Source organism: Cottoperca gobio, chromosome 8 (assembly GCF_900634415.1).
Source record: "Cottoperca gobio chromosome 8, fCotGob3.1, whole genome shotgun sequence".
Classification (NCBI taxonomy): Eukaryota; Metazoa; Chordata; class Actinopteri; order Perciformes; family Bovichtidae; genus Cottoperca; species Cottoperca gobio.
The window spans coordinates 17696181-17709433 of NC_041362.1; the positions used below are offsets into that span (position 1 = coordinate 17696181).

Genomic DNA, 13253 nt, shown 5'->3' on the forward strand with positions numbered 1-13253 from the left:
TTGCAACACGCAGCAGCTTGACCGGTGTTTTGTTCTGCAGAGATTTGTGTTCCCTGTCCTCAGCATATCATGCATAGGCTATTAAATCTCAGCTATACCCTCCTATAACCCTGTCATCTGGAAAAAGCCCTGACCTCAGGCTGGGGGGGAGGACAGGTGTGACTCAGCACCACCTGTGAATGGTCCTCTCGACATCAAGGGTAACACATCCCTTATATGGTTGGTTTTGCCTTGAAGTCAATAAAATAAAAAAATGTAAATAATTTTTTACATGTAAGACATTGCTTGGACTAACTGATAGAAGGAAAGCTGTCAACAAAGAGGATTTAGTAAACATCTCATTGGGAGATTAAGAAGGAGGGAGTATTTTCTGTGAATGTGTGCGTGTAAGAGAGGGAGGGAGGGGGAGAGAGAGAGAGAGAGAGAGAGAGAGAGAGAGAGAGAGAGAGAGAGAGAGAGAGAGAGAGAGGACTTCCCAGCATGGGGAAGAGGGAGGGGGTGAGTTGCTTGGTGGAAGGGACAGAAATGTCCTTCATATAAACCGGTGACAAAGTGGCGAGCAGCGGCCCCAGCGAAGCAGAGATCACAGCCAGCACAGAGAGAGAGGAGGAGACCGAGCACCGAGCACCGTGTACAGGCGCTGGATCCACAGCAACACACCGGAGAGACACGGAGAAAACACCCAGCAAACAGAAGAAACTAATCCGAAGCATCCTTTACTCTCCTGACAGGTAAAAATAAATACATGACGATCTAAACAGTTTAGACCGCTTATCCGACAGGCCGAATAATATTAGAATATGATTTAGACGGATCTTTATTTACAACATTACAGGTTTATAGGAGGACATTGCATTAAAAATATGCTTTGCTGCAACAGATGAAACAAAAATTCCATAAAGTGCCTTGAGCTCCGTTTAAATTCACTAATGACCACCACCAGACTCCATAGGAAAATTGGAGATTTTTCTGTTTTTTTTTCCAAGGTTTGTTTAAACAACTACGTAATTTCTAGTTGTTTAAAAATGTTTATATATGCCTATATTTGTATATAAAGATGTTCTTAACTCTTAAAAATGTTAGAAATAATAACTTTTATGTTTTGTACAGAGCTCGTGTTCAAGTGATATGTCTGTATTTTGGAGATAAGAATTAAGTTGCTTTATTTTATTTTAAATGTTCTGGGTTAGGCCAGCTGCTGTGTTTAACACATAATTGTATCTGCAGACTAATGTTGAAGAACTAATACAAACACATGCATTCTAATTGTTTAAAAGTAGTAATAAATATGGTTAAAACAGGAAGATGATAGTAAACTAAAGTTTTGCATATTTTCTGCCTGTTTGTTCGTCTTTTTTTAAACGGTAAAATATGTCTTTGTTGTGTAAAATCAGGGATACATCGTGTCTACGTCCATGCGGCCATGTCCGACAGATTTGTTTAACTCTTTTTATGTAGGCTACACATCGGCCAGCCGCATGTCAGATTAAACAACTACGCATGTCATCCATCTCAGCACGGTGCTCCAGTCTCACCTAATTAGGCTCACCCGGTCTACTAGGTCACCACATGCAGAGCTCACACGGAGCTCAACAGCCTGCGCTGCCTGTAACTTACTGTAAACCTTGATGATTGAAAATAGGAGGCGTGAGAATAACTGTGATTAAGGATTTTATATCCAACGTGTTTGATTTTATGTACAGGTATCACAAATAATGATTTCCTCTGTGGACGTTATTTATATGCATTATTACACTAGATTGTGTCGCTGGTGATTCAGGTTAGAATATGTTATTTTTCTTATCTGCTGCTGTCCAACGTGCTGAACTCTTTTTCCAGACCTGTTTGTGGCTGTAAAAATGGGTGTCACCTCTCGTCCTCTGCTATTGGTTTGCGCGTATTTGTCGGTCGCGCTGATTGGTGGAGCCCACTCAGAGGGGGTGTGTCTTCAAGACGGCAAGCACAAGGCCACGCCCGGCCCAGAGCCGCAACTGAGGGAGTGTGGGCTGTATGCTGACAGTGAGTGACTGTGTTTGTCTTGAAACACTGCATGTTTAATGATGTAAAGACAACCTGTGATGAAAATATCAAACTAAATCCCCCGACTGACAGCTGGCTGAAATGTTTTCCTGTCTTTGCTGCTGACAGATAGCTGCTGCACAGAAGAAGACATCCAGGATATCTCCCATGTTCCCTCTGCTGACAATAAGAATGCACCCTGGGACAAGTGTGGGCCTCTGAGCTCTGAGTAAGTCTCACCCAGTAGATAGCCCTCTGATCCGGACTCTTTCAATTTCATCTTAAAATGTCTGTAATCAATATTTAACATTCATTAACATACATCACATGACTACTTGTTTGTGAAAGGCGTTGTTCATAGTGTCAAACTCGCAGAGGATTATCACCTGACGCTGCAGTTCCCTTAAGATCTACGGAGCATTGTAGTCTTTCAGTCTTTCAGCTCATTGTTTTCGTTTTATGTCTAGCAACTTCACTTTTATAGTCTCATCTTTTTCTGTTGAGTTTCTAAAAATCAACTGTACTTTTCATCCTCCTATAATAAGTCTATAATAACCTGTGTAGCCAAAATACAGACAGTCAGACCCTTAAGGACAACAATATTCCCATTAAAACCAATATTTTTCATCCCACTGCCATTTCAGCATAAAACCATTCATTATATTATATCAGGCTTTCAGTATAGAGCCTGGTTTCAAACCATGTTCTCAAGTTTGTCATATAGGGAAAATACATATTATTTTCATAGTTTGCTGCACAAAAAATAAAAATGCATCAGAATCAATGTTGTTGAATCAATGAATATTTGGTAGTTTAGGGCTGTTAAAACATCAGTGAAAGTGGAAAATAATATTAATATAAGTATTTTTCTAGCTGTTTTAGGAAAGGGACATGTGTGTCCTCTAAGGACATGATCTTAACTTATTTAAAGTGAGTAACAACGCGTTAGTAAACACTGCGGAGCATTTAGCTGCTAAAGTGCAAGATATTTCCCCCAGGAGCCAAAAACAGAGCTAAAAGAAGAGTGAACAAGGCTTATGATGCTCTCTATTGGCTAGATGTGTAAGTAGGCAGCTATTTATGTCAATGTTTAGAGTTACAGCTTGTTTCCATTGCCCCCAAGAGGACAAAAAAAAATCTGTTTTTGCAGGTTTGAGTAGCTTCAGTGTAAGACAATTTTCTTTTCTTTTCTTATAATTTTCTCAGATAATTTCTGATTTTTTTTTAATTACAAATGTATTACTTCATTATCTCAAAGAATATTATGTGCAAACACTGCAACATGCCAGTGGATAGTGGTTTCATTTAGGACATTTGGACAGACACTCACACAAGAGATTAGGTATATTAAACAGCATAAAGTAGCATAAGTAGTTGATAAAATCAACTACTATGTCATGTCTTCCCTCCCTGCCTTGTGACAAACTATGCTGAGGCAGCGCTCCCAAGGTCAATAAAGGTTTAAATACATGTTAGTTCTAACTGGTCCCCTCTCTCTCCTCAGGTGTGAAGGCTTCCTGAAGCGTGTGTCATGTTTTTACCGCTGCTCCCCTGATGCCGCGCGCTGGCCTCACCCCCACCGCCGCTCATACATCCAGGCTGTGCCGCTCTGCCACAGCTTCTGCCGTGATTGGTGAGGCTGCCAAACACATTGCCAATCACATCTAAATCAAGATCAGTATATGTCCCTCTTCACCTATATGGCTGTCAAGAGAGAGATTACCAGCCAGTGTAACAGCGTACTGTGCCATCCATGCTAAGACAGAGCATCCAATAAACAGCATAATGGCACAGGGAAGGCCAAGGTTACATATATTAGTCCTCTCTTATAAAGTAGAGCATAAAAAACAGCCAGGGGATTCTGAGCAAAATGATAAACAGCTTTACATTATGGTTGCTTTGTCAAAAACACTAGCAGTGGTTGTTGCTATTAAAAAAGCAAGTACGTGAATATGTTTATTTACCTAAATCTTGAACTATTTCTTTTAAAAAAAAGATGGTGCACCTCAGTTCTTTGGTATACAACATGAATTTTAGGAAAAAATGTTCAATGAAACCGTTGCAGTTAAATATTTCAGATATTATGTTTTGAGAATTGATGTACCTTTTCTTCAGGTTTGATGCCTGCAGGATGGACATGACGTGTGCTCGTAACTGGGCCAAAGACCCCAGGGGACAGAACTGCTCTGGAACTTGTGTTTCGTATCAGCAGGTAGGCAATGATCTGTGGGTTTTTGTTTGTTTGTTTTTTGACATAAGTAGAAATCAGATATTTTCATTCCCATCAGCCTCAGTTAAACTTTGTGTTATGTGCTAACCATAGACTGTATAAAAGAAGGAGAACATGTTTACTGAGGTAATAAATCAAGTAAGAATTAGGGTCATTTTATCATAGACTTCTATACAATTGGACTTATTTTTGTAACCAGTGGAGTCACACCCTGCTGGCCATTAGAAATAATGCAAGTTTAAGGCTACATGCACTTCTTTTATCCAGTCTATGGTACTAATTAGCCAATGTTAACATGTTGAAATAAGATCAACTAAAGCCTTGATCATACCCCAGTTGTATCATAGATGGTAAACTTAGTCAGTATAAAACCTGCTAAGCGTTAAGGTCATTGGAGCCGTGTGATTCAGTCCGATACTGTGTCACAGTACAGTCAAGTGAGTGTGCAGTAAGCAAAGGGTTAACGGCGCAGGACGGCGCTGTGGGCTGAAGCATGAAACGGTCCGGTCCGGTTCAGTGGGCAGAGGCTGGCTGGGTGATTTAAAAAGAGACAGAGGGGCCAAGGGGATGGTGTGCTGCTGGGGCAAACTAACTGTCACACACCACATGCCATGACACTCTCTCTCTCTCTCTCTCTCTCTCTCTCTCTCTCTATCTATCTATCTATCTATCTATCTGTCTGTCTGTCTGTCTGTCTGTCTGTCCATCCATCCATCTGTCTGTCTGTCTGTCTGTCCTGTCCGTCCATCTATCTATCTATCTATCTACGGTATGTCTGTGTCCCTTTTCCATCTTTTTTTCTATCTCCCTCTTTGTGTCTCTCTTTGTGTTTCTCTCTCACACACACAACGACAGAGACACACCCCCCCACATCAGACCTGTTAAGACTCACTGGATATTAGATGATTACTGGAAATTAGATATTTGTAGTAAGAGAGAAAATACAAACAGAGGATGTCTGAGTATGTGTGTGTTTCGGTGTTTTGTATTTTGTATTTTGTATTTTGTGCTTGTATTGGCCCCTTTTACGTAGGGAGCCACTAAATAGGCTACAATAAAGCTAAGTAGCTCTCAAAACGGTGTTTTTAAAGCTCCTAAATTCAAATAAATGAGTCACCGCATTCGACAAAAAAGCAGCCCTTATAGAGAGACTGCAAACAAGTTCCTGCCTCTCGCAACATTTTTTGGAGGTCACAGCAGTTAAGCTTCATTTTGTTTTCTCTTCAGTCGGCAGAGATGCGAGATTTCACAGTGGGCCTCATTGTGGTCCGAGCTCACAGCACTTTAGTCCACGTCAGGGCTGAGACGTGCTGCACGGGAAAGCAAAACTGCAAACATGCACAGACGTACCTATCTCTGTCGTGAAAGCCTCTCACAGCTCTGAATTTAGTGAAGCTTTACATTCAAATGATATAATCCACAGAGTCACTACGAGTTGAGAAAATCCTATATTAAACCTTTTCAAAACCCTTGGCGGTGTTTCTTCCAGCTCTTAAAAAGTTCACCCGATTGATAGGGACATAATCTAGGTGTGGGTGTGTGTGTGTGTGTGTGTGTGTGTGTGTGTGTGTGTGTGTGTGTGTGTGTGTGTGTGTGTGTGTGTGTGTGTGTGTGTGTGTGTGTGTCTGTGTGTTGTGGAATAAATATTCACAGACACAGTGAGGATTTGTAAATGCTGACTGCCTTAGGTGTCAATTTGCATAGAAACAAGCGAATGCATGTTAAGGCGCACAAACGCACACACACATTCACTGCATGCAGAAATCCCTCTGGCACTCTGCGTCTCACTCTCTTTGTGCTCATTGGTTACATTATTTGCAAGCCAAGGTCTGATTTATCGCAGCATTAGACACTGTTTGTGTTCTGGATCTTGTGAGAAAGAGGTGACATCTACAAAGAGTGGCCATGTCTGTGCCTGACGCTGGCACGAAACACATCTAGAGCGGCTTCTGTGGGTCAGATGAAGTGAATTAATGGTCTGAGGGAGGCGAAAATGATCATATGGGGTTAATACAAATGACCTGCAAATTACAGTGTAAATATTGTGTACATACGGGGTACCGGTGAAATACTTACTGGATATTTCTCTGTAGTTACAAAGGAAGAAGTGCATTGAACAAACAACCCGTTCTCTTAAAAACTACTCTCATACAACAAAACTGTTCTCAATTACTTTTTGATGGAAACTTATTTTCTCCCGGATAATAATCGTAGTTTTAAATACGTGGTTAACTTTGTGAATTGAAACAAAACTACTTGGTTAGGTTTAGCAAAAGATCATTGTTTGGGTTTTTTTTTTAAAGTATGTCTGTGACATAAATGACGTACGCAAGTAAAGTACATTACGTACTTGATGCAAGTTATGCTAAAATAAGTCGACGTCGATTTTCGTCTCACAGCGGTCCCGTTTTTGTTTGACCCACCCATCCACCCCGACCTCCTTCTTACGTGGACTTTGATTAGACCGTATTCGTGAAACGTCAAAACAAACGTAATCCAGGAGAAAATATGTTCCACACGAAGCGTATTTGACAATGCAGTTCTGTTGTATGGGAACATTATTTTTACAAGTCTGGAATAAGGGGATCACAAATAGGCGTTTAGGGGGGGCCTAGAAATAAATTACATTGTAAGAGCATTTTAAATGACCAGGTATATAATAAATAATTACAGTGTGTGTAAAGGTGACCAACAGGCTTAGCCCAAATGTCCTTTCACAGTAGCTGTTTTTCACAGTATGATGTTAAACAGTATAGCCATCTTACACCACACCATGAATTATTTACTTTTTCATGCAAAAATGACAGAAAATTTCGGCCTCTCAAATATAGAAAATTCCTACTTTTCTCAGTTTTATATCACATTAATGTCAACATCTTTGGGTTTTGACAAAACAAGACATTTAAAGGCATCCCCTTGGACTGAAACTGGGATGGACATTTTTACTATTTTCTGACATTTTAGAGACCAAAAGATTAATCAGGTAAATCTACAAAATAATGGGCAGATTAATTGATAATGAAAATAATTATTAGTAGCAGCCCCATTCAGTATGCCATTACTGTAGAAATGTGATCTTCAATCTGGATCATTTCTATCCAATTACATAATGAAATTGACCCCCGGCCAAAAGACACATTGCAGTAGACGACTGCTTTGAGAAAAATGTCAGTGTGATCTCCCTTTTCTGTTTCCTTTTCACACCAGGTGTAATGTCGTAGATTTCGGACCCAGATGGGTACAATTGAATAAGATAAGAATGGGAAGGACAAGATAGAGCCCCAGGAAATTTCAGCATCTCACTTATTTGATCACACCATGTCATCTAAAGCCACTTGTGCTTGTATGGAATTAGCTTTGACAGCAAACCGTGTCTGCCTGGGGAAGGACGGAAATGTGTGTGTGTGTGTGTGTGTGTGTGTGTGTGTGTGTGTGTGTGTGTGGGTGTGGGTGTGTGAGTGCGTGTGTGTGTGTGTGTGTGTGTGTGCGTGTGTGTGCGTGTGTGTGTGTGCGTGTGTGTGTGTGTGTGTGTGTGTGTGTGTGTGTGGGTGTGTGTGTGTGTGGGTGTGTGTGTGTGTGGTGTGTGTGTGTGTGTGTGTGTGTGGTGTGTGTGTGTGTGTGTGTGTGTGTGTGTGTGTGTGTAGCCCCGTGTGTATTATGAGGTCACTGCAATAAGACTTAAGCATCAGACAGAGAGTATATGTAGTGGAGAGAAATAGCCTTCATCCTCTTTGTCCTTCGAACACGGTAAATATATTACAGCTTTTTCTTCTCTGAGCAGCCGGTGTGACTTAGTCCTAATCCCCCAACAGACAGGAGGATGAAAGGAAACAGACGTTGGGGTGGGGGTGTGCTACAGAGAAACGGGGAAGAAAAGAGATATACAAACAGCTAGTGCAGCAATAGGCAAGAAAATAAAGATATAATGGAAGTTAGGGGACACAATGAGCTACAGCAGGAGACAGAGACGGTGACTTGGCAGCATGTCTTAATGACTGGTTATGAGGCCGTCACTAAAGAGAGAATTGGAGCGTAAACACAAAGAAACACGCTGTGTGTGTCACTGATTAGCTTCTTCAACTATTTCTAAGTATGTAGTCCTATACACCATTTACAGTTAAAAAGTTGAAATGCTGAATTGTGAGTTGTTTTTTGCAGCGTTATGCAATATCCCTTTTAATCCGCGTCTGTGTCTTATTAGAGAGGAGAATTTTTCATGCTCCAGAAACCATAAAACTCATGTCAGCAGTAATTGAAGTTTGTCCAAAAAGTATAACTTCATAAAGACTGAGCGCTGTCATGAAGCAGCACAAAAGGTGCTGAAAGGGATCTTTTTTTTCTCGATGAGTTTAGATCTGACTGCTCTGCGAGGCTTGACAGAATTGTCGTTCTACCATAAAGACGACGCAGAGATGTCTTTCTGATACCAGTATGCACTTTTCAAGGTCCTTATGTGTTATTATTTGCTCTCAAGGCCGGCGGAGACGAGGTAAGGCGAGCTAGAGAGAGGCAGACAAAAGCAGCTGCCAGGTGCCTGCAGGCCCCTCTAACACCTGGCAGAGGGTGTTTGTTTTCAAGGCTGACGTTGTTCTGAAAGACCCAAATCAATTATTCCAATGGATGTTCACAAGCTAAGAAAGGCCATATTTGATCACTGTTGCAAAAATAAAATCCATGCCGATAGTGTGCATTTAGTCCAAAATGTCAGTGTGGAAAAAAATTACTTTTTACAAATTTGATTTTGCCGTGAGGTCACCGTGCACTAACAAGGATGACAGAGTTGTAACCTGTCCCGTAACAAATCGAACAGGAATATTGTTTTTTCATCTTTTATCTTGTGCATATAAGATTAAGATGAGAAACAGTCACGGGTCATTTCTGAGAGTTTGGGATATTTTGCTTTCAAAACATGTCTTCTTTCAGACCAATGGAAAACAAATCCAAGATACGCATTTAGGTGTTTACTTCTATTTCTGTTCTGGAAATATATGCAAAATTAGCACATATGATAAGATAAGATAATGCATATTTTGCATATCAAACATAACATTTCAGGACACTTGTTATATCAAAAAGAATGGTCTCAATGTAAGTAACCAACCTGTGAAGTTGCATGGTGATCGATAACTTTACCCTATTCACCTGGTGCTTCTCCTCTTAAAAAAAGATATCTTCTTTGGGACTGTGTTACTTTTGATACTTTAAACACATTTTGGTGGTAATACTTGTGTACTTTTAGTCCATTTGTAAGTAAAGCATCTGAGTACTTCTTTCAACACTGGTAGTTACCCACAATGAACAGCCCTTTGTCTTTGTCTTCACTTTATAAATATTTTGTGTGTGTCTGTGTGTGTGTGTGTGTGTGTGTGTGTGTGTGTGTGTGTGTGTGTGTGTGTGTGTGTGTGTGTGTGTGCACGTAGATGTACCAGCACGGCAGGGATCTCTGCGAGAGCCTGTGGGGAGATGCTTTATGACAGTGGAGGATGAGCCAGAGGACATGGGAGAGGTTGGAGCGGAGGGTGCCGGCGGTCGTCCCTGCGGCTGCCTGACCCTCAGTCCCTCAGACAAGGATGTGATCGCCGCCCTCAGGGCCCAGCAGGATGACCCAGAGGAGCTAGATACCACCAAGGCTGGCCTGCCTCAGTACCGGGCCCCGTGCCAGACCAAGCTGCCCCCGCAGGCCAGGAGCGGCAGGAAGGGGAACTCTGTGCTGCGTAAACGCTCGTTGGTGGTGGACGACGTTGAGGGGAGTGGGAGCGGCTTGTAGAGAGGAGTGATATGAGGAAAATATATTTAGAGATTGTTGTCTAGATCCTAATCTATTTCTTGAAATGGAGTTGTAACCGTGCTCCTCTAACTAACCTTCAGACCCAAACTGTCATTATCATTATCGTCACATTCTACATATAATCAATGGTATTAAATAATATATGGTATAGGATAGACTGACAAGCTTGTAACAACCTAAACAGCCATGATTTCAAAAAAGAAAAATAGATTTAAAGGTAAAAACATTTTTAATTCTGCAAGGGCTCTGACTTTAATAACAAATGTATTGATAATATCCTATAATGGCTGCACAAATGTTTTATCACCAGCTATCAAGGTGAGGATTTTTATTTTTCAAAAGTCAAGTATTTTATCTGCTTCGTATGGTTCAGTAAAACACATCACTGACATTATGATATGATGCACATGGGAAGCTCTACAGTACTAGCGCTTGTGCATGAATCAAATTACAGTTTTGTTAACATGATACATAAGTAGCCTACTTCACTACCCTGCTTCTCTTTTCAATCATCTAGGTGACTTTAATCTGTGCTTTAGTCAAATATTAAATGCAGATCTTACTGTTGTGATGCTGTATTGTACAGTCTACATGTCATATATGATATAGTGGAAAAGGTCACGCAGAGTAATGATAATAATGAATGTAGCTTTCTAACAGATTACTGGCCCGAACGTAATGGGATCTGGTATGATAATGACAACGGAGAGTTATGCTTAATACCTAAGGGAAGGTTTAATATTCAGAAACAAATCTGCCTACCAGATTAAATCCACAGAGGCAGCAGAGGCAGGATAGGTTGTTCTGACGTATATCACCAATGTACTGTGGATGTTTCTTTTATAATTACGTTATGTATTTTCTAGAGCGGGCACTGTTAGATGTAAATGTTTTGTAAAATAAAAGGGAGACTGATTCGTCCAATTTCTGGTAAGCTTGCTGAGATGGGTGTTTCTTTGCTTTACGTTCTCAATAAAGACAATATTTCTAAATGCCAACCTGAGTCTGTCATAGTTCTATTGGCTGCACTTTGCAGTCAAGCCCTTTTATCTTTAAGACCCAAAAACAATGAAAGATGATGCTTTGTACTAGATTTATTCTTGGGTTTCTATTTGTATATCCTGTGTAGCTATAGGCCTACTGTATGTCAGGTAGACATAGAGAATAGGCTACTGTAATACAGTGGTTCCCGAACTTTTATTTCTGATCTATTCTAACAGCCCGTTCAGATGACCTCTCGGGCAGGCTACTCCTTCGTCAACACCACCAGTGTTGGTGAAATGAAAAACCAATGTGTTCATTTAAAAGGATTATGAACTGGACTATGGTGGACTAACTGGTGGCTATGGTTACAACAGTTTTTCCATGGAATTAAATTGTCAATGTTTAGGTTGGTTTGTTCAAATTTACATCGTACAACTTGGAGTGGCAGAAGCAGGACTTTTTAAACATTTAGGCCTAGCCATTACTTTTAGCTAACTATGCTAACTGTTTATTCACTACTTTTAGCTAACTATGCTAACTGTTTATTCACTACTTTTAGCTAACTATGCTAACTGTTTATTCACTACTTTTAGCTAACTATGCTAACTGTTTATTCACTACTTTTAGCTAACTATGCTAACTGTTTATTCACTACTTTTAGCTAACTATGCTAACTGTTTATTCACTACTTTTAGCTAACTATGCTAACTGTTTATTCACTACTTTTAGCTAGCTAATTCAACCATTTATCCTTTGCTTGTAGCTAACTATTTCAACTGTTACCTATTATTTTAAACTACATATTTCAACATTTTTTCATTCTTCTAGCTAACTATTTCATCTACTTGCTTGCCAACAAATCTTTACCATAGACTGTAGGCTATATGTTCGTAGGCTACGCACCATGTGGTGACAACTGACTCAGATTGATGTGCTTACTGTTATTCATTAAGGATCAACATAACATCAATTTGTAATGGGCTATTTATTTTTCTCCAACACAACATGTGAATATTTATTTTTGATATGTTAATCAAGTCACAGTTTCTAGTTTCTAGTTTACTTGAATTAATTAGTAGAGTTTTCCATATAGGCTACCTTCTTGAAACCACAGGAAACCCCCCCTGATTAGAACCGCCATTGTCTGGTTTTGAATCAGTGGTGAAATGTAAGGAAACATTTTATGGTTTCGTTAAGGAAGAGAGGGTGGATTTTGCAAAGGAACAGCATTATTCATTAATCCTTTCTTCAAATGCTAAAACCCCTACTGAGGGGAGCTAGTACAGAGTTTTCCTACACCATGCATCAGAAACCTTAAACCTCTTTAAATAGAAACAAAAGACCACAGATTCCCGGCTTATTCTGTGTTCCCTACTTGCTACACCACTGGTGGTAACACTGCAGTTTATCTCTTTTGTTGCCAACTATATCCAAAAGTAATGTTTACCTACCAACAATGTATTTTGACATTCTTCTTTTGAGAACTAAGTAAATCAAACATCAACCCTTCATGTTGTCATACTGAGAAACATTTGACTGCAGTGTTGCTGTCTCAAAACATGGCCTCCACCTCTGATTATGGGAGAAGCCAGTGTCCATGTCCTCCACTGTCAACACCAAACTACTGATACAGCATGACAAGTGTGTTCACCCTCCCGCCCAGACAGCTGTCACTCAGTCTATTCCTTTCTTGACCGTTGCTTTAAGGGAGGAATTCAAATGGTTTTATATTTAAATTAAAGTATCAGGACAATTTATGTTAATACTGTCAAAGTCTGACTACATGTCAAAGGCTACATTTGAAATAAATGCCTTTTGGGCTTGGATAGATTTACATCTTCCAGAGATTCAGCTTTACAGCAAATTAACTGACAGCAAGTCCTCTGAATCCAGCAATTAGACCCTCCTCATCAATCTGAACCCAGTAATACTGTTTAAATTAACCCTATCCAACAATATATAGTCTTTATAAAATAATCTCAGTAAAAGTGACTAATGTGTAGATTTGACACATGAATCATCTTGGTAATGTGTTTCTCAGTTGAACAGTGTGTGCCCTCTGCAGGTGAAATTGCAGTGAGCACACACTGTGCGTCATGTTGATAATGCCACACACCACTTGACATTTTTCTGTTAAAAAGGACAGACAATGAGGCCCAGTGTGTGTGTGTGTGTGTGTGTGTGTGTGTGTGTGTGTGTGTGTGTGTGTGTGTGTGTGTGTGTGTGAGTGTG

The 13253-nt window shown here is 40.2% G+C and overlaps 1 protein-coding gene across 1 annotated transcript; it reads left to right on the top strand.

The window, feature by feature from the left end:
- The first annotated feature begins 448 nt into the window (after positions 1 to 448).
- Positions 449 to 11035, top strand: rtbdn (retbindin). Its single transcript, XM_029436851.1, is given in 7 exon segments — positions 449 to 731; positions 1840 to 2019; positions 2149 to 2248; positions 3524 to 3652; positions 4135 to 4231; positions 9670 to 9712; positions 9715 to 11035. Coding segments are annotated over 6 exon segments (831 nt in total). The 5' UTR covers positions 449 to 731; positions 1840 to 1859; the 3' UTR covers positions 10017 to 11035.
- Positions 11036 to 13253: the final 2218 nt, after the last annotated feature.